Source organism: Cotesia typhae, unplaced genomic scaffold (genome assembly GCF_013202065.1).
Source record: "Cotesia typhae breed Kobodo isofemale line unplaced genomic scaffold, CoteBio_Ctyphae contig_48, whole genome shotgun sequence".
Lineage (NCBI taxonomy): Eukaryota > Metazoa > Arthropoda > Insecta > Hymenoptera > Braconidae > Cotesia > Cotesia typhae.
Window position 1 is genome coordinate 4743084 of NW_027423756.1, and position 27094 is coordinate 4770177.

Genomic DNA, 27094 nt, shown 5'->3' on the forward strand with positions numbered 1-27094 from the left:
ATTTAAAACTACAGTTTTTAGTAGATTTAATAGAAATCTAACTATTGCAATGATTCTCATGACGGAACTTTTGAAAAATTTTGTCATATTCCGATTTAACTTGACGAGCTGAGTCAGAAAATACATATGGTTCAAAAGTTTATATATGTATATATTAGAGTGTTTCAAAATGTAACTTCGATGATGGACCTCTCAAAATTGGAATTTTGGTTCCGCTTTTAATAGGAGTTGTGTTTGGGCATTTCCTGACATATTTTGAGCGTAAAGAATTTATTCGATATTCAGAGAATTTTTTAACAAGAGCTTTGTTTGGGCATTCCCGCTGAAATTTCAAAATTTGGCCGGAAGTATCCAAAAAAAGCTTCTGTAAAAAATTCTTTGAATATCAAATAAATTCTTTACGTTCAAAATATGTCAGGAAATGCCCAAACACAACTCCTATTAAAAGCGGAACCCAAAATTCCAATTTTGAGAGGTCCATCATCGAAGTTACATTTTGAAACACCTTTACGACGATAGCGTCGCCAATTTACTATGGATCTTTACCAAACTCAACATACTTATTCTACAGATAGATACCGAAGTCAAGTTTGAGGATGAGCTTAAACCGTCAAGTAATTTAGAAATGCCAGGATTTCAAAATTTGAAAAATTCACATTTCTCCACTTTCTAACTCGAACAACTTTTGAATGAAATAACGTATTGAATCTCTGTAAATTGTAACTGAAAGCTCTTTAAATAAGCTTCCATTTGAGTACCACATTTTGTGTGTAATCTTGAAATTAAGTCCTGTTCCGCTATGCCGACTGTGAAATTTGGTGCTGCAGTGGCTTTATTTTTAGAAAATTTTATAGTTTTTTTTTTGTATTATACAATTCTAGTACTTTTTTTTATTCATTCTGGAATCGACTTCCATTTCGACTGCCGAATGGTTTTTTTATATTATAAGTAAAATTATTCAATACCAAAAAAATTTTTTTTAAAATGTTCAATTTTTTTTTTTTTTTTTTTTTAATTCCAAGCGTGAATTTTTTCTTATGATGATTTGTTTATTGAAAAATTTCTAAAAATTATCAGATGTCTGTTTTTTCAGTATTTTTTTAAACTGTTATTTCATTATACTAATGTTAACAGAAAATGTTACTGAAGTTAGCAGACACAATATATTTGTGTTTTATAATATATTTGTTTTAAAAAATTCAAAGAACTGTCGGGTATTTTCTAACTTCAGATACATTACTGATAAACTGATTTAATCAATCATACTATATTTTTCTTTGAAAAAAATTGAATTATTTTACAAAAAGGTAAAATACACACATTTAAAAATTTTTGAACCTTACAGACAATAATCTTCTAAATATTCCAATCTTCATTTATTCTTTAATAAAAAAAAAGTTTCAAAACTTTTTTTTCATCATAATGCAATTGTTATAATTTAAATAATACTTTTTATTCTTCAGACGATTTATTTTCATGTTAAGTATGATATCTAAAATCTTTGAAAGTTACGCAAAAAAACCTTCAACTTTCAGACAAGTTTTTATCAAAAAAGTTGATTAATACGAAAGAATTAAGCGCGTAAAAAATTACCTTCCGTTTTTTGCGTTTTTTTTTATCTCGAAAGCCCTTAATGACTTCAGATAATAATGATAAAAATCTTTTTTAAGATTATTTGAACATTAGTGTATGTGCTTAAATTAAACTTACTTTTTATCCGTCTGTATTTGTGACATTACTTTGTCATTGAGAAAGCTCATGTTTGTAAAAATAATTATTTTTTCTTTTTATTTGAATTTAGAACCGTTAAAGTAGGTGACTCGGCACTTATGACCCGGACGTTTTAAATGTTTGATATAATTGAAATTATTGTTTCTCTGAGCCCTGAAAAACTATTGAAAGACAGAATTACTTATTATTAGAAAACCATACATAAAATAGGTAAAATAAATACTAATAAATAAAAAAGCTAATACAATATCGTATACATTACCTTTGTAAATAAAAACCACTTTCCTGAAGTATCGCAAACTTTCTACATTTAGATAAAAAACAGAAACAAAAATATAATTGTACCGTAGAAATACTATCGTGTAGTAAATAGATAGTTAAAGACGGGTAAAACGACCACAGACAATATTATATCAGTTATACACACATATCCACATCTAATCTCACATAAAGTTAAGTTGTAATCTAACTCGGGCGCATGCGCAATAATGAATTTATAAAAATTCGAGTATTTTAGGTTAAGAAAGTTTGATACAAAAAAAGAAGGTGCCGGAACATAAAAATTTAACAAAAATGTCAATAATTTTGCGAAATATTTTAACAAAGTTCAAAAAGTACCCTGGTCAAGTTTCTAATTTCTGCAGTGTCGTAAACACAACCGATAATGTTCATGAAGCTAAAGTTAAAATTAATATTCCAACCGCTCCAATAATATCAACAATAACTTACCAGGATGAAGATCAAATGTATCAACAGAAACGGCAAGTTTGGATTGATAGTCTTGATACTATCGAAGAAAAAAAATTAGGTTTGATGACATTACACCCGGCAGTATTTGCCGATAAGCCTAGACTTGATACTCTATATGAAAATGTCCGATGGCAAAGAATGTTCAGATTTGTCGTAAGTTCTTTTTTTATGTTTACAAAAATAATATTAATTGTTAATTATAAAGAAAAGTGATGCTAAACAATCATACTGAAGTTAGCGGTCAGCTGTTAATTTCAAAAATTTTTTTAAAAACTACAATAAAAAAATGCTTCTAAAAATTTTTATTAATTTTCACATGTGAAACTTTTTAGTAATATTTTTATATAATTATTAAATTGCTATAAAATTCTAAAAAAATTTTTAAAATCTGTAAACTTCAGTGTCATTGCTAAACATTAATTTTATTATAAACTAGTTGTACTGATCGCATTAATTTATAATTATTAATTTTTCAGAATTATGCACATGTAAAAAACAGAGCTGAAAGGCGTGGTGGTGGTCGCAAACCTTGGCCACAAAAAGGTGGAGGTCGCGCCCGTCATGGAAGTATAAATTCACCATTATTTAAAAATGCTGGTCGTGCTCATGGTCCAAGATCACCAACGGTACACTTTTATATGTTGCCGTTTTTCTCCAGAGTCAATGGATTGACGGCTGCATTGTCGGTTAAATTAGCACAAGATGATCTTTATGTTGTAAATAGTCTTGAGATTCCGTCTAAAGATCCGAAGTACATTGAATCATTAATGGAAGAGCGTAATTGGGGACCCAGTCTACTCCTAGTTGATACTGAGGATATCATGCCAGAAAACATTACAATCGCAACAGATGAATTAAAGCATGTGAATTTAATGCCAGCTTACGGTAAAATCATTTTTGTTTTATAAAATTAATTATTCTTTCATTTATATTTGAGCTTTGATAACAAATAATTAAAATTTTTTTATTCAGGATTGAACGTGTACAGTATGCTGAAACACTCGACATTAGTTTTGACAGAACGGGCTGTTCGTCACATTGAAAGCAGAATTTTATACCAATTATACAGACCTGACACCAAAGCATTGCTTGCTAAATTCAAATTAAGTCAAGTTTAAATAATTGTTAAAATTTTATAGTTATTGAAACAATAAAAATTTCCATTTATTACTGATGACATTTTTAATTATTTCACTTATATCAAAGTTAAAACTCAGTATGATTAATATGCGTTAATTTTTTTTTATACTCAGTATGATCAGTTAATATTTTTTTTTTTACGATAAATATTGTTGTACTTAATTTTGAATTATTTAAACAATATTGTTAGTTTAAATATATCTATAACAATTAATAAAAATAATTGTCAATTTCCATAATTACAATTCATGGTTTAACAAAATCAAATTTTCATATTTTATACAAATATAAAAATATTTATGTCATTTACATTGAACTAATAGATAAAAAAAAATAAATAAATAGAGCTTAAACCTAAAAATGTATAGCTATTTTTTGTGAAATTAAAGATAAAAAGTAGAAATCGTTGAGAAATAATTTACAATAGATTATTGGCTTTTTTTTACACTGAGAGAACTCCTGGTTTTCTTTAAAATTGGCTGAAATTAATAAAATGTTTTTATAAAAACGTGAAAGAGATATAAAAAATACTAAATAATAATATTATTATTTACCCTAGGAGTAGGATCACCCCCGAGCATTTTCTCACGTACAGCCCATCTGACATTGGCGTGCTTATTATCTTGAAGGAATGATATTTGTTTCCATTCTTTTTGATACTTATGGTAAAGCATTACAGGATCTGATTTAGTTTTTTGCGAAAGACGTGATGGGTCTGTTTGTAATTTCCAGGGCCTGATAACTGAAAACATCAATTAAAAACAAAATAAGTCAAAAAATATCTCTAAAATAATTTATATTTAACGAAATAAAGAGCTTACATGCTTTAGATCTTTTCCGAGACAAACTACGAGAAGAATTTCTCAATATTCCTCCAGTTGTCCTGGTGGAGTCAGAGGCAACGCTTTTGGATCTTGATTGTCGAGATATCTGTCCTGATAATTCCGGTGCACTAGCAGCTCGTTCAGGAAGTAGATTATCAACAGGTGGATTTGATTTACATTTTTCAGTTTCCCGAGAACATTTTGGTCTTTCAGATATTTGACCTCTTGTAACATAACTTTGACATCTTGCTGAATAACTTTTTTGGTTCCCATTGAATACTTTTTCTTGCCTTCGGTGTGGACTTGGAGATTCTCGGCGTCGACGTAATTGTAACAATTTATTATCATTTTCATCATCCTCAGACTCTGATTCAGATATATATTTTATTTTTATTTTTACAACAGAATCATCTGAAGAATTATTACTATTAGGAGCATCATTCAACAACTCTTCCAATGCTTTCTGGTGTTTACAGAAAATTTTTTTCTTCAACTCTTCTTGGTGTTCTTGGCGTTCACGTTCTTTTATTTTACGTAGCAATTTTAGATCTGAAAACAAAAGAATTGATTAGTATTAATGTAAACAATAAAAGTTATTGCAGTATAGTTTTTTATTTTGAATTTGTTATTAGGAATTAATTCGTTTTATTTATTTGATATCAATATTATTATTCTTATTAGGTTTTTACTTTAAGTGCATTCTGATGTTAAGAGACCAAATAATAAATATTTTCTCATTTAAAATTATTTTCTATATAAATGTTATGTCATAATGCTAAAGTTAGCCGTCAGCTGTCAATTTAAAAAATTTTAATAATAAATCAATTACAATAAAAAAATGCTTCTAAAAATTTTCTCTTGTAATTTTTATTCATTTTCACATGTGAAGCTGTTTAATTAATTTTGTTTTAATAATTGCATTATTATAAAATTTTTAAATAATTTTTAATGTCTGCCAACTTCAGTGTCATTATATCTCATTATTTAATTTTTTATGTTATATATTGTTACTTAATTTTTTCACACACTCTGTAATATTTTATGTATCTTTTGGCTGTTAGGGAACATTGTCCTACAGTCAATAAAATAAATTACATTATTATTATTATTATTATTATTATTATTATTATTATTATTATTATTATTTATTTAGTTAGTTATTACTAATAAATTCGTTGAAAAACGTTACCTTTCATAAATGCTTTTAATTGATCTGCTGTGATACCAACAAATCCTAATGAATTTAAAACAGCCAACACTTGCCGAGGATCATCCGATTTATGAGGCATCGTAGATACTTTTTTTTTCTTCTTGATGCTTGATTAAAAAAAATTGGTTTTAGTTAAATTAATATAAACTTGTGATTAAATACAAATAAAACACGTTTATGTCAAAAAATTCAACTGTTATTAAAATAACAGTCACAAACAGTCATACAACCTTAGTGCCCTCTATAACTTAAAGTATACTAAATTTTTTGGCATATCTTTTTTTCGTGTCGATGAATCTCTCCGAATGGTCATTTGACCAAAACGATAAAACCCACATCGCCATCTATTGAAAATTTTTGACACTATCCGATGTGAGAATTTGCAAAATGGGTTGCCGCCAAGCTATTTTCCTACATTATCATGAACTGTCATGAGCAAAAATAATAATAATAAAACTTGTTCTTTTTTTTCATGATTATAAACAAAGTTTGTTTTTATTTTTTTGTAATTAAATAAAGTCTGTGATTAATTAAAAATGATTTGGTTTTTTTCTAGTAAAGTAAAGTAATAAATTGTCATGAAGTGTTTAGTTAATGTCAATTTTTTGACTAAAAACATTTTAACCTCCAGCAGTACATTTGAATAAATGTTACCTCTCTTAATTTATTTAAACTAAAGCTGAAATTAATTACAACAATAGAAAGAATGAAAGTTACCATAAAGAGTAAGTCAATTGATTATTAATTATTTTATTTATTCAGTGAAAAAATATATTAATCACTCATTTACTTCTTTTAGGTTGGACCGGTGTTTCAACTTGGAAATGGATCGCAAATGATGATAATTGCGGAATTTGTCGAATGCCTTTTGATGCAAGTTGTCCAGATTGCAAAACTCCCGGTGATGATTGTCCTTTAGGTAAATATAACTTAAAAATAAATAAAATTTTTTCTTAAATGTATCATAAAAATCTGACAATAAGTTTACCACCAAATTAAATTATTTATACTTATTGTTTTTCATCAAAGTAATAATATTTTGTTAAATTAATTTCAATATGCAGATAAATACAATTTATATAACAATTTGAATAAAATTACTGGACTTGCGCAAAGTAAATTTACAAGCACAAAACAAAATATCGATCGGTGATAGGGTGAGAGTTTGCCACACGCTTATTAATTGTATTTGACACAAGTGTAAATACAACTGCTTGGTGGCATGGTAGACTCCATTAACATATATAGAAATATTTTTACTAATAAGTTATATTTAATTAATCATGTTAATAATAAAAAACATTAATTTTTTTTACCCGTAGTATGGGGCCAGTGCTCGCATTGTTTTCACATTCACTGTATTATGAAGTGGTTAAACACGCAGACGACCAGTGGCTTATGTCCCATGTGCCGCCAGGAATGGAAATTCAAGGAATAAATAATAATTATAACAATACTTATTATAATTTAACATCGACTATATTTTAAACAGGCAAGATTATTCTTTATTTAATTTAGATAATTAATATTTTTTCATTAAATACATTAATATTATACTACAAAATAATTTTTTATTATCCACTGTCCATTGCATGATGAAGCAGAAAACAGCAGACAGAATTTTTTATTTTATATATTTATAATTAATCAGATATTTTTTTTTATAAATAAATTGAATGTAAAAAATTAATATTTTTACATCCAGTTATCAAAATTTATTTCTTGTCTTAATAAATTTCATGACATCTGACAATTTTTAGGATTTCTTTAATAACGCTGAAATTATTCAAAGTTTGATCATTTAAAAAAAATTTTTTTTTTTTTTAAGAATTAAAAATTAAATGACAAATTGTCTGTTGATCTAAATATTTTTTTAACAAAAAAATTGAGAAATAAAAATTTCCAGGTAGAAATTAAAAAAAATAAATGTAAATTATGAAATTTTAAGTATACATTTTTGAAAAATATTCATTTGTTTAAAAACACAGAAAAAATGATCAAATGAGACTGAAATTAGCAGACATCTAACAATTTTTCAAATCAGTTATAAAAAATTTATTTTTTAAAATTCGTACTTTTAATTTCTATTTTTTTGCCAATTTTTTTTTTTTTTTTAATAAAATTTAAGTGTTATAATAATTTAAAAAATTCTTAGATGTCTGTTAAATTTAGTATCATCAAATATTTGCTAATTTCATAATTAAATTTTCGATTTCTGCTATTTTCATTTTCATAGAATAAGAATCTAAAGTAAAATATTTATTGTATAAGGTAAAGTGAGAATGAAGGAATGAGAATAACGCTGAGAAAGAGAAATGAGTAAAGGTAAAAAATACAAAGATAGTATATACAGGTATACCGTGTGTACCTGAATAAGGGGGGACGTAGATATCTCATGATTCCCCCTACCACATCCTCTTACTCTACCATATTTTCTCTTATGCTTTTTTCTGTCTTCCCGGTCACGCGGTTGGTCGACGATCACGAGTTGCTCTCTCACGCGATAGTATACTAGCTAGCTATACAATAAATACTACCAACAACTACTTCATAGTCCATACTACTGTGGGTATCATCATCACCCACACTTTTGCTTCCTTCACCTTACACCATCGCTATTATCTGCTAGAAAATTTTTGTGCTTCTATCCAACACAACAATAACAACAACAACAACAACAACAACAACAACAACAACAACAACAACAACAACAACAACAACAACAACAACAACAACAACAACAACAACAACAACAACAACAACAACAACAACAACAACAACAACAACAACAACAACAACAACAACAACAACAACAACAACAACAACAACAACAACAACAACAACAACAACAACAGCAACAACAACAACAGAGTCTTACTACTTCTACTACTTGTACGAGCTAAGTACAATCAACGAAGTGAGTGAGTGAGAGTAGTCATGTTCTGTGTAATAAGTTGAATTTATTGGAGCCTCGCGGTTGTTGGCGGTGTGGTTGCTATACTCTATACAGGATACATATTACTGGAAAATATATGTACACCATTCTGGATTTGATGTATAGAAAAAAGAAGGAAAAAAATCAAGTCACGTAGCTCCTTTAAACGTGCTAAAGCTGAAGATATTTGCCGGAGCCGGAGATCGTAAGTCAGTTCATTGCCGCTCTTGCTGTCGAATCACCGTTAATCTAGTATAACAATTAGATAAAATTAAAAAACTTAAAAATTTATAAAATATTCAAACTTAATTTAAATTTCAGATGAAAAAAAAAAAATTGAAAAGTGCTGAGTTTATTTTATTCCAGTTCTGCGAAGTTGAGTTTACCTTTGCGAGCTAAATATCATCGAGTTTTTTTATCTATTTAATGCCAGTGATTGTATAATCGAGAAGAGAGGTCAACTTTAATAAGATTGCTAAGGATAGAAAAGGAGCAACTATCGGTATGTCCTAAGCACACCTACAACGGAGATAAATATAGTGCGAGAAAGCGAAACAAAAAGAAAACAATTAAAACTCAGGCATAAGATTTAATAATTATACATTGTTGTTTTGTTTTGTTTTATTAATTTATTAATTAATGTGGATGGTATTTAAAAAAAAATATTTTTAGAATGGTGGATTAATTAAAAAAATAATTAAGGAGTAATTACGAATATCTATGAGTATGAAACTAGCATCAATGCATCAACAGCAGCAACAGCGGCCACACGCGCCTCCAGTACCGCCGAGGCCAAGCAAACAGGTTGTTGTAGAGGCCCTCAAAAGATCATCTACCAGATTACCCTGCCCGACGCGTCAAGCTCCACCGCCTCCGACCAATGTACGACCCTGGCGGCAATTGGATTATCCTTCTTCTAATAATCGTTTCAAACCTGTTGAAAAAAACCATGATCTTAATCCTGTAAAAGATACTCATCAAAAAAAGCTTCCTGGTTTTAATAACGTTGATAATAATATCAATAATATTGATAATAATGATAGTAGTGATAATAACAGTAAGGAAAATGAGTCAAGTAAAAAATTAACTAAAAATAAAATTAGTAAGACAAATGATGTTTATGAAAATAATTTTGATGTAATTAATCAAAAACCAAATTTAGTTGATAATCAGAACAACTCTGTTAATAATTATGAAAATATAGTGATATCGAATAATCAGGAGCGCAAATTACCCCCCACAACTAATCAGTGTATTATACTGCCGGCTGTTATAAATAAATTGGAGAATAATAATTTATCTACCGAGTTAAGTGTTGGAGAAAATACGCGAGAGATAATTTCTAAAGAAATTCATAATAAACTTATCACGTCACCAGATTCTCCGGTGAAAAGTATAACAGCTCCGACTACAACAATTGTGATAACTGAAAGTGATAATAAGTTACAAGTTTTAAAAAAACAAAATTCTGTGGAAAATTTATTGGCATCATCCAGTGTCTCAAATGCTTTAAGTGATGACTGCGCTACGATTGTGGTAGTTGAAAAACCGAATGAAGATAAAATTTCAATCAGCAGTGAAGAAGATAAAAAAAATAATATACATCACCAAGACTGGTTAGAGTCTGGGATTCGTTATTCGTCTACAAAAATAACTATACCTGCCGGTGACAAGTCATTGAACGATGGAGTTTTAAATTCTACGACTCATCATTTCCTTTATAATTACAGTAAGACAAGACCTGGAAATAATGTTACTAGGTATTTTTCTGGATATTGATATAATCATTTTTTTTTTGGTCTTGATAAATTAAAAAAATTTTTTATTTTTATTTTATAAATTTTAGTTTTTTAAAGAAAACAATTTTATTTGTTACAGTTTGTATGATAAAATAGCTATGTCTTCCCTTCAAGGATTGCCTCCTTTGCCTCGAAGCCTAAGTGGGTTATACCTCAACGAAGAATTTAGAGAAACAAATGAACCTCCTCCACCGCCAATGAGATCTTCAAGTAAAACGCCAAAAGTCGGAAAAACAATACAGTCATCAAATTCCAGGCCTTCGCTTTCACCTGGACGACAATTAACGACTTTGGATTCACAATTGGCTATTCTTAGGAAAGAAATGGTATTACAGACTTGTTTTTAATCATCAATTTATTTTAGATTTAAAATAAAGCTGACGAAATTAATATTAAGTTAATAGTTTATTAATTAGAATTTAAATTATAAAGATTGTTTGGAATATTTCGCGTGCCTAATGCCAAAAGGGCGTATAATTTTTTTTTTTGTGCCAATCGTTTTGTAAACATGTTCTTGGCCTAAAAACGAAAAAAAAATTTCCAAAGCCAAAAGAGCGTATGTCTCAAGTTATACGCTCTTTTGGCTTTAGAATACTGAAAATTTAGTGATCTAAAGCCAAAAGGGCGTATAATTTCTAACTTCTCATTAAGAAAATGAAAAATTTTCTAAAATCGGGAAGTTATTGGTTTTACCCCATTTTTCGATAATAAAGTTTTCATCAGATCTATATTCAGTTCAAAAAAATTTTTTTATGATGAAAAATTAAAGTTACTACCATCGAAAATGTTGACTTTTTCAAAATTTTTTTTTCATACAAATCTTCTCCAGACAATTTTAAAAACTGTTTTTCAAAATTTTTAAAAATCCGGATTTTTTTTATACGCCCTTTTGGCTTTAGATCGACAATGTCCTAATATCTTAAGATAAGTACGTCAAAAATTTTTTTTCTGCAGATCTTTGCATTTTGAGTGATTCTAGAAAGAATAGCAAAAAAAAATTTTTTTATACGCCCTTTTGGCACAAAATCCTATCTAACTGCTATAATACACCCTTTTGGCATTAGGCACGCGGTTTAACTTGAACAGTATTGAAAATTTGAACGGTATGTTCGGTTAAAGAGCTGCGGTATACGTAAGTGCTTGTGGTTACTACGTTAACTGTTTAATGAAGACTGAATATTTTTTTAAGTTTCGATTTTGCGTTAAAATTTTATACTGAAAAAGAGTCACAGATAAAGGTGGAGTATTTACGAAAGTACAGCATTAATTACATTGAAACAATAATAATAAGAGATATTAAAAATTAAAAAATAATTATAGTATGGATTGCGCCAATTGGACCTTTCATTATTGTCACAATTGTGGTCACTGAATGAATCGATCCAAGAGTTTCGACAGCTAGTTCAGGATCACGATGACAGAGCTCCGTCACCGTCTCCAAGCAGCGAAGAAGGTGATGATGGTTATGGAAATCACCCGCCAGCACCCCCACATCGACCAGCCTCTCTCCATCACCACCATCACCATTACTCTTCGTCTCCTCATCACCATCATCATCATCGACCGCCCAGACCACCGAGACCTTTAAGACCACTCGGCAGTGATGAATCGCCTTCCAGCGAAGAATATGGAGCTGTATAATGTTTATACAATAATTATGTTATAAACTTGTCAGTTGTTAATATGATTATCATTTTTTTTAGTTATTTAAAATATTATAAATTAAACTCGTATTTCTTGGTATGTATGTTTATATATTATTTTATGTAAGTTCATATATTATTTTATAGTACATATAATTAATTTTTAAAACGTTTTATGTATCTATATATTTCGATAAATATTTGTATGCTGTGAAATTTATATTAAACATTTTGAAATTAAAATTACTCTTTAGATAATTTAAGGCTAGTTTTCTTCTTTAAATATAATTCTATAATTGAGCAAAGTTTAGTAGTACAAATAATCTAGTTTTTTTTTTTTATCAATAAATAAATATTAAAATCTATTTGTTCCACGATAATTACTCATCGTTTAAAACTTGATTCTAATAATTGATTGATATTTTTATAGTTATATTATATGTCTAACGTTAAAAAGAATATATTCACGTTGGCTTGTAATTTTAGATTCTTAGGATGATAATGTACATGAATTAATATGTAATTTCAAAGATAAAAACCAATAAAATTCTGTAAAAAATTATTTGTATGTAAAAATAAAATTCAATTGCTAATTAATCAACGTTTACGATGCAAACAATTTTATGAGTGATATCAGTAATAAACTCTCAAATTTAATTATAATCTAAAATGTTTTACTATGAGTAAATTTAAGAAATTATCCTATTATTTCTTTCTAACTCTCGTCAGTATTTGTACAATAACATTAAATAACAGAATATAAATAACGTTTTAAAGAAATAGATTATTTTAAAAAATTAAAATCTTGTATTTAAATAAATATAATGGTAATTGACTATGCACTCGCGTTTCTGATAATATATGATTTATATGAGAAGTAAATAACTATCACCGTGGAAAATATAAAAATATTCACAAATGAACACAAGATGAAAATTATCATTCACATAATTTCAATAAATCGACAGAATTTATTAATTTCTTGATGAAAGAATGATGAAAAAAAAAATAATTATTGATAGTTTCTTCTGATAAATTTTACAATCACTTAGCTTTGGTAATATTAATAGATAAATTAGGACTACTATCAGAGGAGCCGATAATATCATTTTGATTTAAATTAACAACTCTAGGTGGACTTCGTGGCGATGAACGACGTGATTCACTTGTTGACGGACTATTATGACGACAGTTTGCATGATGTCCACCCGTTTCCCAATCACGATGTTGACAAAAAGAACTGCAGTATCTTGCAATTCCACAGCCACCACAAGTCTCCAGAGCTGATCTCCCACAATTCCAGCAAGTCTGCAAGATAGAATTAATTAATTAAAAATAATAACTACGACATTTGAATATCTGTTTTCGCTATTTATTAAACTTACAAATCCAATACTGCTAAGATGAATTTCTTTATCATCATCTCTAGATAAATTTGAATTAATATTTGCCGCTGCATTAATTTTCGACGTAATTTCTACACTTTGATTAACCGAATGACTGTTCAAACGGAAAAATGGCCCCTGCCTGACACTCCCATGATTTTTTAAAGGTAAAAATGATCCGTCGGTGGGTTGATGAGCGCGTAATCGTTCGTTAGCTCGTGATTCAGCCACTGCTATTGCTACAGCACGCTGTACTTCAACCATAGCAGCACGTTTTACTTCTTGAACAGCTTCTTCAGCACGTCTTTTAACTTCCGCAGTGACACGATCTTCAGTAGCTCTTATCGTTTGAGCGACAATTTCTCCAGAAAGTCGTTTCAAATTACTATCACGATCTACGGATCCTCCTTCTACTTGAGAACCATTTAAGCAATTGAGAGTGTTGCCGTTATTTTGACTCTGCGTAGAAATAACAGTAGATGCATTAGCTGAAGACGGAGTTGTAGCTCCAGCTGGACTTGATGAACCACGTTTTTGTAGAATTACCAGCGCGCGTTTAGTTTTTTCAACCATACCCAAAATACAATTTAGCATTACATGAATATTTTTCCATTCATCATCAAGGGATGAGTTGTTTTGAATGCTTGATGTCATTTGATTCAGCTGCTGCTGTTGTTGCTGTTGTTGTTGATGCTGCTGCTGCTGCTGCTGCTGTTGTTGTTGTTGTTGTTGTTGTTGTTGTTGTTGTTGTTGTTGTTGTTGTTGTTGTTGTTGTTGTTGTTGTTGTTGTTGTTGTTGTTGTTGTTGTTGTTGCTGCTGCTGCTGCTGCTGCTGCTGCTGCTGTTGGGGTCCATGATATGAACTATATGACATTTGATTGATTTGAACTAGATTCGGTGGTATGAGACTATTTCCATGTACAGACGTCTGTGAGTTATTTTGAATAGAATTTCCAACAGACGGATGATACCAACAATAAGAATCTGGTAAATGCTGATGATGGGAATGATTCCAAGAATTAACAGATCGTTTGCCGTAAATCATTGAATCTTCAATACCATTTTCATAGTACCTAAAAACCAAATATAATAAATAAAAAAGTTTTAAAAAGAAAATAACTACAACAAAAAAAAAGTAAATAGTTGTACGCTGTTAGCACTCTGTTAAATGTCTATCTCTCGGTATGAGATAAGTTTGTAAGGACGGAAAGCTGTATATGCAGTGATATATTGAAACGTCAGCACCAGAAACATATCGAGAGGACGGTGTAATATTGCCTGGCATTGGCTCCGAGTTCCTCCTATATATTATACTACTAGTACGTTTTGTCGCGCGCGTTTGGTCGCGCTTTATCACCCTTTCTTCCTCCTATTCGTCTCACCTAAATTCTACGTGTACATATATATAGCAACCGCGATTACGTGTTATTACAGCAGTAAGTAAACCTTGCTTTAGGTATTTTTCCCACTAGTCAATCAAAATACATACCTACAGTATATCATCGAAACAAATTTTAATTAATTAGTGTCAGATTATTTACATTTAAGGAACTTATGGTCTAGAATTTACAAAAAAAAATCAAATTGTTTTTTCATATTTCGAAAGTATAATTTTTTTTAAATATGCTGTTAATTTTTCTGTAATAATATTGACGATACTTTAAATTCGACAGCTTATTTAGCAGGTCGACGCAGAAACAAATACAAGAATAAGTAATATTTACTTAAAACTTTAAACTTATATATCTCGAAATTACTTTTTTCCGCAGGGTGTGAGAACAAAAGTTTTTTTTTTTTTTTTTTTTTTTTTTTCCCTACGTTTTGGGATAAGTATACTTATACTGATTATAAATTTTTTTAATTTTTTGTTTTCGGATAAGTAAAAGAGCCAAAACTTGACCCACTACCTAGATCCATTTTTTTAAAGAGTGCAAATTCAGCGTCATTTTTAAAGTCATTTTATAAAAAAAATTTTTTTTTAAAAGATAATATTATTGAATACTTTTGAAGTAAAATAATATATCTACAAAGTTTAAATACTATTGTTCATTATTTTCATTAAAAAAAAAAAATCCTAAAAATCGTCAAATTGACGGTCGCTAGACCCCCGGGGTCCTCTGTATACATGTATGGGTATTATTTAATAAATAATGAATATATATTTTGTTAAAGCTCCGTGGTAACATTTTGTGGTTTTTGCGGGACATTGTGAAACCACAGTCCCGCTGGTGTGTAATCTGCTTATTAAATATCCCATATATCTTATGTATTAAAAAACATTTTTCTAATTATTTAATATTATATGGATCGTAAAACTACTAACAAAGTATCAGAAGCTCGTCGTTTAACAGCTCCGCTGCTACTGTAGTCTTGGAGTGATGCAGTTGAAAAAGAATTTGAGGACTGCAGAAATGAATTAGAATTTGAATTGGTTACACTTGCAGTACGTATTCCATAACTACTGCTGGTACCGCTATTGTAATCACCAAACAGTTGAACTATTTCTCCAGACGGTACGACAAGACTAATAGTTTCTAGCAAAGCTGACTCGTTGCATCGCAAATATTGCACACTTGTCTATAAATTATAATTGTTTACATAAATGAATTATATTTTTTTTTCTATATTTAGTAGAGTTGCTTACCTGATTATTGGATCTAGCAGCGGCAGATATATTTCGACGAAGTAAAGGAAGTGTATGTTTCAGGTACGGTAAAACAAAATCTTTCAGAGGAAAATTAGTAGCTTCTTGCAGAGAAGAATGAAATTCTTCTGTAGCCAATCCTCCACTCTAAAGAAAAGAAAATTAAGTAATAAAAATTTTATTTAGTAATTATTTAGTTTCATAGTCGGTTTTTTTGGCATAAAAATCGAAAAATTAACATTTAAAAAAATTTTTTTCAATTATTCTATTTTACGGTAATTTTACGATAATCATGAAAATTTGTAAAAATAAATTTTTTAATAAGTTTTAAAGCTTTTAATATTAATAAAAATTTTATTCTACGTAAAATTATTGGAAAAAAAAATTTTAAAAGCAAAATTTATTTATAAGTCAATTTAAAAAAATTTTTTTTTTATCTAAAAATTAACATTTTTTTTTTTAATTATTCTTATTTTTATGAATTTTAAGACAAAAAATTGTATGATTGTTAAAAAAAAATGTAAACACAATTTTTATAGATTGTATTATTGTGGACCATGAAACTAAACATTACTTTTTATTTTTCATATGACCTTACCAAAAGCCCAAATATTAGAGTACGAACAGTATCCCCAACTTCATTGGATATATTATTTGCAAACTGTACAAGAGTGCCGAGAAGTCTTTTAAGTTTAGTGTGGCCTGCAAAAATACTTGAGATAGACTTAAGCCCAGTACTGCTAGGATTATTGGATTGACTAGAGTCACACGTGTTGTTTATTTCGCTAACGGTTAAGTTTTCTTCGGTTTTATTTGTGCTCTCTGTCATCGAGAGATCCTCGTCCTCGATTTTGATAGATACTGCTTTGGGACTAAGATTCTCCGTCGATGATGAATATATTTGCCCATTATCGTTTCCCGCCACCGAGGGCTTTTGTTGCTGATTGTCTGACAGTAGCTTTGCTTTGAGTGAGCAATTATTCGAAGACGAAGATGTATTATCTTCACAGTCGTGTAATGCTTCTTTGCTGACATGTTGTGATTGATTCGCCAGAGACGATACCGCTGCAACCAAAATCTTTTTGTCGTTTTCAAGATAGTATACAGTTATTATATATATATATATATATATATATATATATATATATATATATATATATATATATATATATATATTTAGTGGAATAACAACAGAAATATTTTACATAAATTGTTTGAAAAATAAAATGTTTTATTAATTTAAAAAAAAAAAAAAAAAAATCTGCCAGGAAGAAATTTTATTAATTCTTATCAGGTATATTTTTGGCTTGATAGAGTTATACAAATCCAAGATACTTAGTAGTTTTCACTGATTCGAAGCATCAATCTAACTTCCTGAAGCTAGGAGATTTTATTGTATGTGAGCTTTAGAAAAAAACGCAGATAGGATCGATAAGTCGCACGTGCTTCACAGGCGGTACTGAGAGTCACTGAGAGAGGAAGTAAGTACGGTGAGACTCAGCTGTCGCCTCCTAATTGCCAGGACAATGCAACAGATGGGTTTGATCGCAATTCCTTCCTTCCTCCTCCTCCACCTCTCGCTCTCACCAATTCTTGTGTGCCACCCTTTACAAAATCGACCATCATTTTCTATGTATATATATATTGGATCTATTATATTTTCAATAGCTGGTTTAAATCAGGTTGTGCATCTATTTCATCATATTCATTTAAATAAAAAATAATTTAAATAAATGAAAATCTAAAAATTAAGATTAGATAAAGAAGACTATAAGTTGCGGACAAACAGCAGCGTTATCGCTTTTGCAGACTCGCTTATTAACTAGAGTTTGAGAGAGCGACAGGATAGGAGACAGGACTAGAAGAGAAAGTAGCTTATGAGGAGGATATGATATCAGTGGAGAGCAGAATCCCGGTGCGAGTGTTGGACGTGCCTTATCGCGTCTGGAGCAGGCAGTTGTCGGATAGGCAACATACGCGAGTACAAGTAAACCAATAAGCTTAGCAGACAGCCTACCTTGAATGATCACCTCTTTTTTCTTATATTTATCTTCTTTTTTTAAAACTATGTTAATTTTCTTTTTCTTCTTTTAAGTAATATGTGTTCTTAAAAGTTGGATCGATCGCTCAAATTTAATTCAATGCATAAAACCAACAACTGAGACCTCTTGAGTGTAGCTGCGGGCTCTTGAATGTATATAATTCAAAATGCGCTGGATTTAAGCTAAACATTTAATATTTCCCTGAATACGGGTACCACCATAAGCAATTATATTTATAATACTAATATAACAAGTGAACCCAAAACTATTTGTATATATAGTATATACTCAACCCCTATTACATTTAGCATCCTTATATCTCTATAAATCTCTTTATAATTTTCAGTCGACGTTGTTTATCTTTTAATGCTTATTTTTTATTGCATTTTATATCATTGTCAGAATTAGTTAATTACTAATTATAGTTTAATTATTTTTAAATTTACCTTTATTTTTTACATCACCAGACAGCGATTCCTTAGAAACCAAACTAACACCCGTGTTAGACTTGTCAATTGGTGTTGCTGGGGTTTTAGTGGAGATTGATGAATTGTTGATAGCAACGATACTAACTTTAATTGCGCTGGGAGTAATTACACTGCTGGTTAGAGTTGTTGGAGTATTAGGCGATAAATCATGATCAAAAGACAAAAGTGTTTCCTGTGACTCGCATTCCTTGATTTCTTCCTTGATTTTTATTTTTCTTGGTGTCACAATTTCCGAACTTGATCCCTCTGCTTTCATAATCGAATCTAAAAATAAACGATTTTAAAATTAATAATAAATATTATAATATTAAAATTACCAGAAATTTCACAATTTTTTTACAAAATAAATTCTTTAAAAGACTTTATTCCTAAAAATTTTGATAAACGATAAATAAAATTTTTTTTTGAATATTTTCTGGATATTGACTTTTTTTTAAACACTAAAAATGGCCAAGTGTCTACTAATTTTAATAACGACTAATAATTTAAAATTTTTATCGTATTGTTCCTTGACTGTTTTAGATTTAATATTTAAAATAAAATACATTATTGTACACGTGGCATCACTGAAATTTTCAATATTAGAACATTCTGTTGAGAGACATAAATAAGACCAGATGTCTACTGGTTGCACTGACTACATCTGATGTATCATATGTACAAACTGTCTACATATGTCGAGTCTACCAATAACGACTACACAAACAGTATATTCCCGCGGTTTTAATACTGAAATATTTTGTACCGTTTCACGATTATCTTTACTCAGAGATTTTTCGCCAAATATGTAAGTAAAAGATCTAATTATTGACACTTGCAATTTTATTTTAATTAAAAAAATAAATAAATTAATGAATACAATTTTTGAATGATAAATTTCAAGATAATTGTTTTTTTTTTTTTTTTTGAGAACATTTTATTTTTTTAATTAGAATAAAATTGCAAGTGTCAAACAATTAGGTCAATAACTGGGTCTTTTACCTTACTATCTGATATTCTTATTTAAGTTCAAGAAGAAAAAAATTTTTTATTAATTACATAAGAATGATGTAATTAAAAAACTAAAAGTTTCTATCAAGTAGATACAAAACAAGTTGCATATAGGTGAGCTATTGTTATAGTTATAATATTATTAAAGGGAGTGTCTCTAGCAGAACTTTTGATTCTCTTTGAACATTGAAAACTGCCCACAACACCTGACTGAGTCATGCTGACTGGTGAACATGAACATTCGTACCACAACTTGCCTGGTGGATAGAATTTAATAGTCAAGAGCGAGGGAGAGAGAAAGACCGAAATAAAGATGAAAATAAAGGAAGCCTGAGGGCTAGTAGGGAATTATTCCGCGCGTGAGAGACAGAAAGATTAATATATAATACCGTACAGTACATATGTGTACATACATAAGCAAGTCAAAATCAGAAACTCTTTGTTTCTGTTAACAACAGTTAATCGATATCCATATTACAATAAACACTTGTGATACTGAAAATAGCAGACGTCCGACTATTTTCTGGTATTTTACCAACAATTATTAAATTTCATTCCTAGTGATACCCAATTAATTCATCAATTAGTTATTTCAATAACTATTTTTAATTTGAATTAAAATTTTAAATTATCATGAACAAGATAAGAAGTGACAATTCAAGTTGCATAATTTTGAGACCCTAAGCTACCACACAGTTTCCATAAATCACGTGAAGATCAGTACAATTTTTTCTATGAAGATATGCAGCTGGCGGGTTTTCATTGCACTCTTATTACAGCAATTTTGAACTCTGTAATTATATAATTAATAAATAATAAATCCATTAAACTTAAATTAGTAGACAGCTGATAATTTGTTGGAGTTTTTTTTTCACAAAACAATATTTATCAAATTTTCACATACAGAAATCAAAATAAAACTGTGAGGGCAAATTTTTACCTTTTTTTAATACCAAGTTATTTTTTTGAAAAACTTTAAAATTGAAAAATGTCTGCTGAATTCAATAAAAAAAAAAAAAATTAACTTTGTTCAATTGAAAGCTATATCACGATTAAAATTTTGAATGTTCATCAGAAATAATAATCATTTTTTCTTCTTTAATTATACTCGGCTAAATGTAATTTTTCTTAAAAGCTTCTTTTATAAAAATTCAATTTATTTAACAATAACCTTGAGCTAAAATGTCAATTAAGAGTTAAAATAAACAAAGTTATAATAATAAGTAAAATAAAAATTTAAATGTTTATTAAAATAATTATAATTTTTCATCGTACCTTGATCTTTATGAAATGTAGTAAACAAATTATGTTAACCACTTGTCTAATTTATATTAATATATTCCATTTCTATGTTGAACTATAAAGTAGCATATTTTAGTTTAAAAGTATATTTTAATTACCAATTAAACATTAAAATTGAAAGCGGTTGATTGATCAATTTATCAAGTAAATATGAATTACGTTATCAAATTATTATGACAAGTCATAAGTCCAACTACACAAACACAAGTTACCAATATTTATCAAAAAGTAAACGCAGATGTGCAGCGTTCGGTTACCGGTGTTTGACTGAACGACTGCAAAATATTGCCGGTCGCTTGAGTTTACTCCGTTAACTCACATAACACCGATTGCATTTATATGTACAAGTGTACTGGTTCAGTGTGGTGCACCGGGTACGCGGGTACACCTACACCAGAGCTTGTAGAGCAAGTGCGCGCGCCAAACCCAACCAAAGTATTATTATTATTATTATTATTATTATATTATATTGGCACCGAGAGTATGTTCTCATACGGCCGTTGGGTGATTTGTGGTAAGGGAGCTGTGTTGGTTAAGAACTTGCCTTAAACCTAGGCGGCGCTGGAGCGAACTTCAGAGAATCGAAAGTATCAGCATGTGAAAAATCTTTCGACTCGCCGGGATTCGAACCCGCGCCTTGCCACTAGAGTTGTATGAACGGATCAACGCATTGAACCGCTCAGCCAACATCGAGGCTAACCAAAGTACATTAAGGAGAGAAGAAGAAAAGAGACGAGAAGCTGATGGCGCTACTGTATGTTGACTGTATGTATTAAATCTTTCTCTACCTTTTACGTATTGCTGATGCAAAATATAGTAAACAATAAACAATACGTCATTTTCGACCAACTGACCAAAACTGATCACGTATGCATACTTCACTAATTCAAAGGGACTTTGATAACTGATCAAAGCTCTAAAGTCTCATCCATTTTTAGTTATGAAAATGAAGTTAGCTGACATTTCAAAATTTTTATAAATTTTTTATTGAAGAAATTTTAATTAAACAATTAAAAAAATATTTCACTTGTAAAAAACTTGAAAAACTACAAGTGCAATTTTTTAAAAATATTTTTGAAGTTATACTTCTTTAGGCGCGTTATGAAAAAATGATGAGAGTGAAATTTTAAGATGCGCGCGCACCTGTGACACAAAATTAACAGTATGAAGCCGTCTGCTTAACCGCTCATTAAGTCTCGAAAAAAAAGCTACCAACAAAATAGGAATTGAACCTCGATATTAGTCGCGCATGTTGGTACGCTCGTCACCTCTGATCACTGTTTTCATATTTATAATATTTATCAACATGTCTCTAGTTTATACATTCACAACACGTGTTTGAGTTTCATACAAGTGCGAATTATATATGTGCTAATAAATTATATTCAGTAGTGATTTAAATTGAATATTTTGATTGATATTACTTACTATTTGTGAATATTAGTGAAAAAAATTGTGCTTATATACTTTTTCAAGTGCTCCAATATAATTGAGGTTAACTATCCGTGTATGTATTATTTATTGATATAAATTAAAATACTTTTATTTAATATAATTAACACTAAATATTATTAAATTATTAATGTTAAATACTTATTATTGGTTATTTAATATTCACAAAATAAAGAAATAAATTTAATAAAACATTTAATAAAAAGTTTGTGATAAAAATTAAAATTGAACATCAAATTATAATATTAATTTTTAATATTTGCTATTAAATTGAATAAATAATAAATATTTATAAAAATAACTAAATAAATTTAATGAAAACTTTTTGATAAAAATGAAAAGTGAATATTAAATTAAGAAATCAATAAAAATATTTAAAAAATGACCAACCTTAAATTCGATTTTTGAATTTATTAAATTTATTTTTAAAATATTAAATAATCAATAATAAACATTTAAAATTAAGAATCTTATAATATTTAGTACAAATTTTGTCTTATATATTTATTATTCTCTAAATTTTGTTTTTAATAATTATATATATCTATATATAATTATATATATATATATATATATATATATATATATATATATATATATATATATATATATATATATATATATATATAATTTATATATATACATTTATATATATATATATAAATGTATATTAAATATATATATCAAATATATTATTATATAAATATATTAATTTTCAATTTTTAATATTAATTATTGATATCTAAGATCAATCTAAGATTCTTTTAGTTTAAATTTGATGACTATTAATGGTACTATTCAATTTCTGTTCTAGTTTTCAAGATTTTATGGCGTGGATTCAAATTTTATGAGTTAGATCAAGTTATGCGGCAGGCAAACCAAGAGTTTTCTTCAATATTGACAAAAATTGGGAATGGTCAATTACTCAACGATCGCGAATTAATTTTATTGGAATCGCGATTTGTAACAACTCCAGAGGCCGAAGTAGAATGTCCACATGGAATCAGATTATTTAATACAAACGAGGCTGTCACAAGATATAATAACCGAATTTTAAGTGCTGCTCAGAATAAAACTACTTCAATTGCTAAAGACGTATTTGTTGGTTGTACTTCTGCAGAACAAACAGCTTTTGTACGTCAAAAATTATATAGAATGGCGCTCATTGATACTGGAGGGTTGCCTTATGAAACCGTATTTGTGCCGAATGTTTTTTATATGATTACAACAAACATCGATGTGTCAGATGGCTTAGAAAATGGAGCTGTTGGAAAATTAGTTCATCTTGAATTTAATGATGAAGGAGATGTGAATGTTGTATGGCTTGATTTCCCAGACTCACAAAAAATTGGTCAAAAAATAAAGAAAAAAGTCGCTGGACATGTAGCTTCTCATCAAATCAGTACAACTGCTGTACCGATAGGAAGAAGATCTGCAACTATTCCACTTAATAACAACAAAACGATAAATGTTAAACGATCGCATCTACCTTTAGTTTGCGCTTGCGCAACTACGATTCATAAATCTCAGGGAAGTACATACCCTGAAATTGTTTATGAATATGATAAAACACATCAACTGTCATTAGTGTATGTTGCATTGACGCGGGTGACTAGTCTTCAAGGTTTGTACATTACAACAAAAGACAATGATAAAACTTTCTATCATGGCCGAAGAGCATCCACAGCTATAAATAGTCTTCAAGAAGAATTCCGTAGACTCTCGCTTAATCGTTTACAAACTACCACCAATGATCTGTTAGATTTTATTAATCAAAGGAGAGGGTTGGCAATATATACTTTTAATTGTCAAAGTCTCCGTGCTCATTTGTTTGCTCCATTCCATTGATCTCATTGATCCAATTATGCAAAAATCGAATGTTTTACTTTTAAATGAAATCTGGTTAGCCAATGAAGAGTCGATTAGTATACCAAATTTCAATTGCATAATACAATATAAGCGATCAAATGTTCGAGCTGGAGGAGTTGCGATTTATCAGAATATGCACGACACTACCAATATCATTACTCCAAACATTGATATGACTGTAAGACAGGCGGAATTGGCAAGCTCAACAGTGACATCAGTTGGTGAGGCTTGTGCAGCTGAATGCAAAATGGAGGATGGCAACAAAATTGTATTGATGGTAATTTACATTACTCCAAATCAAAAAATGGACATCATTCATTTCCTGAAAAGAATATTATGGCCATATACAACAGCTGGAGGAGAATATCTTGGTAGAGGAGAAGACAAGTTACCGATAATTTTAAGTGGAGACTTCAACGTCAATTTTTCTCGTGAAGATGCTCGTCCACTTATTGATTTCCTCCAAAATGACTTGAATTTAGCCATGAATAATAATCCTCTGATTTCGACAACACGACATGGCACTACCATAGATGCTGTATTTGTACGATATCTCAACGCTGTTAAGACAAAACTTTTCGTATCATATTTTAGTTATCATAAGCCACTGATAACTGAAGTTCCGATTCAGACATTACGGGAAGATACTATGGAAGTGGACATCATTTAATTAAAAATACAATTCGAATAATAAGACAATTTATGTTAGACTTAATGTAAGAAAATAAATATTTATTTATTTAATTTTTCAAATTTAAACTGAACTTTGTTGATTATCCTTTTCCAATCCTTCTATTATTTTATTGTAATTAATTATTTGCATGCAATTAAAAACTATTTTTTAATGATGCCAAAGAAGTATAACTTCTCACGCGCGTACATAAGTACACGCACCCATTTTTTTTTTTAGTTGTAATTTAATTAAAAAAAAAAAATCAAAAATTTTTAGACGTCTGCTAACTTTAGTGTCATTTTTAGTTGTCGATAAATCAACTTAAATAAGTATAGAAATAGCAAATGATAACGAAGTTAGCCGACATTTAAAAATTTTTATAAATTTTTTATTGAAAAAATTTTGATTAAAAAATTTAAAAAAAAATTGTCACATGTAAAAAACTTGAAAAAATATAAGTGCAATTTTTTATAAATATCTTTTTAGTTGTAATTTAATTAATAAAAAAATCAAAAATTTTTAGACGTGTGCTAACTTCAGTTCCATAAATTTACCTGTCACTTCACAATTGTTTTAATTTTTTTTAACAAATAAATTATAGCAAAAAAAATTATTAAAAAATGGACTTGTAGAAATTTTAATAAATTAAAAATGCAATTTTTTTTAAAATAATTTTTTTGTTAAAGAAAATTAAAAAATTGTCAAGTGACAGCTAACTTTAATGTCATAAAATTACATTATATAATTCAACGTAGCGCTTCGTGATATTGTGATATTTACATTGAAAGCTCTGAAAATTAAATTAAAAAATTGAATTTAAAAAAATGTTATTTCAAATGACACTGAAGTTGGCAGACATTAAAAATTATTTTAAAATTTTATAATAATGCAATTATTAAAAAAAAAAAATTAATTGAAAAGTTTCACATGTGAAAATTAATAAAAACTACAAGTGAAAATTTTTAGAAGCATATTTTTATTGTAATTGATCTGTTATTACTATTTTTAAAATTGACAGCTGACGGCTAACTTCAGCATTATTATTTCAAACTGTAATTTTTTTAGTTTTGATTATGACGGGACCAATTTTACATTTTATACTGTAATTATTCTTGATGTATTTTTTTCGTGTACTTTACACAAATTTTTTCTTCTTTTTTTTACGCAAAAAAATTAGGTCCTAACAACCTATTTGTAACAGTATTAATGATGAAAATGAAGTTAGCCGACATTTCAAAATTTTGAGAAATTTTTTATTGAAAAAATTTCAATTTAACAATTAAAAAAAAAATTCACATGTAAAAAACTTTTTAATAAGTTCTTTTAATTCAGAACTATTAAACTTTTTAATAGTTCTGAATATTTTTAATACTTTTGAATTCTCTTATGAAGAAAAAACATCGTCAATTGCTTTAAATTCTTTTTTCTAACCAGGAAATACCGGAATACATCTATAATAGAGAGAAGTATAGCATTTTTACGACATTAAAGTTAGCAGACACTTCACCACTTTTTAATTTTTTTTAAGAAACTAATTTCTTCCGAAAAATTATTTAAAAAAAATGAAATTTTTAATTTTTTTAAATTTCTACACGTCAATATTTTTTCTAATTTTTTTTGCTATAATTTATTTGTTACAAAAATTCTCAAAGTTCTCAAATATCTGCTGAATTAACTTTTTACTCAAATTAAGTTATCTAAAAAAGGAACTAGTTTCAAAAGATAAATTGAATTAATTTTTTTGAATAATCAGTATGAATTCTTTTAAGTAAAGATGCTACTTCTTAGTTTTATGCATATTCATGATTCGGGTAATATTCAATGTTCCTCTGCTAACTCTGTTAGCGTTTTTCATTTTAAATTCCTAAGACTGAATTCTTGATTAAAATACTTATTAGTAAAAGATTCTAAAATCCTTACCTTGGTCTGACATTAAGTTATGAATTTCAGAAGATAATTATAACTGCTGGATGGTAAATAATTTATCGTCCTTTGGAACCAATATTTTGGACTCATATTTTCCTTGTACTTTTACACTTTATAGTAACAGCAATCAGTCTCAGTACAAATTAATTACCAACGTCACTTAAAGACGACGTTGCTGAAAAGGAAAGTGGAGTTGAAAAAAACAGTCTTCCTATTTTAAATGGAATAATTTTTGACTTATTTACTCCTATCTCTTATTTAAAATCAATGCAAATTTAGTAATGATAGTAAT

The 27094-nt window shown here is 28.7% G+C and overlaps 5 protein-coding genes across 11 annotated transcripts; 3 read left to right on the forward strand and 2 right to left on the reverse strand.

Moving 5' to 3' along the window:
• Nucleotides 1-2095: 2095 nt before the first annotated feature.
• Nucleotides 2096-3655, forward strand: Mrpl4 (mitochondrial ribosomal protein L4). Its single transcript, XM_074246175.1, has 3 exons — nucleotides 2096-2634; nucleotides 2958-3366; nucleotides 3454-3655. Exons 1-3 carry the CDS (start codon nucleotides 2305-2307, stop codon nucleotides 3597-3599), a joined length of 885 nt encoding a protein of 294 aa, XP_074102276.1. The 5' UTR covers nucleotides 2096-2304; the 3' UTR covers nucleotides 3600-3655.
• Nucleotides 3656-3802: 147 nt separating this feature from the next.
• Nucleotides 3803-5865, reverse strand: LOC141529566 (uncharacterized). Its single transcript, XM_074246174.1, has 4 exons — nucleotides 5635-5865; nucleotides 4443-4994; nucleotides 4176-4363; nucleotides 3803-4100 (listed from the first exon to the last, which is right to left on the reverse strand). The coding sequence occupies exons 1-4, from the start codon at nucleotides 5732-5734 to the stop codon at nucleotides 4050-4052; spliced, it is 891 nt and encodes a 296-aa protein (XP_074102275.1). The 5' UTR covers nucleotides 5735-5865; the 3' UTR covers nucleotides 3803-4049.
• Nucleotides 5866-6091: 226 nt separating this feature from the next.
• Nucleotides 6092-12303, forward strand: LOC141529564 (protein FAM89A). 4 transcript variants are annotated; one of them, XR_012479618.1, is made up of 4 exons: nucleotides 6092-6380; nucleotides 6455-6574; nucleotides 6978-7147; nucleotides 10469-10604. XR_012479618.1 is itself a non-coding variant. In XM_074246171.1 (4 exons), the coding sequence occupies exons 2-4, from the start codon at nucleotides 9311-9313 to the stop codon at nucleotides 12028-12030; spliced, it is 1608 nt and encodes a 535-aa protein (XP_074102272.1). In that variant the 5' UTR covers nucleotides 8644-9092; nucleotides 9263-9310; the 3' UTR covers nucleotides 12031-12303. The 4 variants fall into 4 exon arrangements, 3 of the variants coding, with proteins under 3 accessions (XP_074102273.1, XP_074102272.1, XP_074102271.1); XM_074246171.1 differs by lacking the exons at nucleotides 6092-6380; nucleotides 6455-6574; nucleotides 6978-7147 and adding exons at nucleotides 8644-9092; nucleotides 9263-10350; nucleotides 11710-12303 and having other exon boundaries at nucleotides 10469-10715; XM_074246172.1 differs by lacking the exons at nucleotides 6092-6380; nucleotides 6455-6574 and adding an exon at nucleotides 11710-12244 and having other exon boundaries at nucleotides 7007-7147; nucleotides 10469-10715.
• A 431-nt stretch (nucleotides 12304-12734) lies between these two features.
• Nucleotides 12735-26910, reverse strand: Nvy (CBFA2/RUNX1 partner transcriptional co-repressor nervy). 4 transcript variants are annotated; one of them, XM_074246163.1, is made up of 7 exons: nucleotides 26797-26910; nucleotides 18549-18854; nucleotides 16659-17125; nucleotides 16061-16207; nucleotides 15740-15993; nucleotides 13418-14489; nucleotides 12735-13340 (listed from the first exon to the last, which is right to left on the reverse strand). In XM_074246163.1, exons 1-7 carry the CDS (start codon nucleotides 26807-26809, stop codon nucleotides 13077-13079), a joined length of 2523 nt encoding a protein of 840 aa, XP_074102264.1. In that variant the 5' UTR covers nucleotides 26810-26910; the 3' UTR covers nucleotides 12735-13076. The 4 variants fall into 4 exon arrangements, with proteins under 4 accessions (XP_074102264.1, XP_074102266.1, XP_074102267.1 ...); XM_074246165.1 differs by lacking the exon at nucleotides 26797-26910 and adding an exon at nucleotides 20981-21578 and having other exon boundaries at nucleotides 12736-13340; XM_074246166.1 differs by lacking the exon at nucleotides 26797-26910 and adding an exon at nucleotides 19572-19589 and having other exon boundaries at nucleotides 12736-13340.
• LOC141529434 (uncharacterized) lies at nucleotides 21992-24822 on the forward strand. The gene is made up of 2 exons (XM_074245950.1): nucleotides 21992-22389; nucleotides 23149-24822. The coding sequence occupies exon 2, from the start codon at nucleotides 23199-23201 to the stop codon at nucleotides 24180-24182; it is 984 nt and encodes a 327-aa protein (XP_074102051.1). The 5' UTR covers nucleotides 21992-22389; nucleotides 23149-23198; the 3' UTR covers nucleotides 24183-24822.
• Nucleotides 26911-27094: the final 184 nt, after the last annotated feature.

Bases quoted from the DNA above. Each gene is read 5' to 3' on its own strand.
- LOC141529566 (XM_074246174.1), bottom strand. From the start codon at position 5,734: ATGCCTCATAAATCGGATGATCCTCGGCAAGTGTTGGCTGTTTTAAAT. The intron at 4,995-5,634 runs GTAACGTTTTTC...TTTTGTTTTCAG, and splicing joins ATTAAAAGCATTTATGAAAG to ATCTAAAATTGCTACGTAAA. The intron at 4,364-4,442 runs GTAAGCTCTTTA...TGATGTTTTCAG, and splicing joins TCGGAAAAGATCTAAAGCAT to TTATCAGGCCCTGGAAATTA.
- LOC141529564 (XM_074246170.1), top strand. From the start codon at position 9,311: ATGAGTATGAAACTAGCATCAATGCATCAACAGCAGCAACAGCGGCCA. The intron at 10,351-10,468 runs GTATTTTTCTGG...TATTTGTTACAG, and splicing joins CCTGGAAATAATGTTACTAG to TTTGTATGATAAAATAGCTA. The intron at 10,716-11,709 runs GTATTACAGACT...AAATAATTATAG, and splicing joins CTATTCTTAGGAAAGAAATG to TATGGATTGCGCCAATTGGA.
- Mrpl4 (XM_074246175.1), top strand. From the start codon at position 2,305: ATGTCAATAATTTTGCGAAATATTTTAACAAAGTTCAAAAAGTACCCT. The intron at 2,635-2,957 runs GTAAGTTCTTTT...TTAATTTTTCAG, and splicing joins AAAGAATGTTCAGATTTGTC to AATTATGCACATGTAAAAAA. The intron at 3,367-3,453 runs GTAAAATCATTT...TTTTTTATTCAG, and splicing joins GAATTTAATGCCAGCTTACG to GATTGAACGTGTACAGTATG.
- LOC141529434 (XM_074245950.1), top strand. From the start codon at position 23,199: ATGCGGCAGGCAAACCAAGAGTTTTCTTCAATATTGACAAAAATTGGG.
- Nvy (XM_074246163.1), bottom strand. The intron at 17,126-18,548 runs GTAAATTTAAAA...TTTTGGTTGCAG, and splicing joins TGGTGATGTAAAAAATAAAG to CGGTATCGTCTCTGGCGAAT. The intron at 13,341-13,417 runs GTAAGTTTAATA...TCTATCTTGCAG, and splicing joins ATCTTAGCAGTATTGGATTT to ACTTGCTGGAATTGTGGGAG.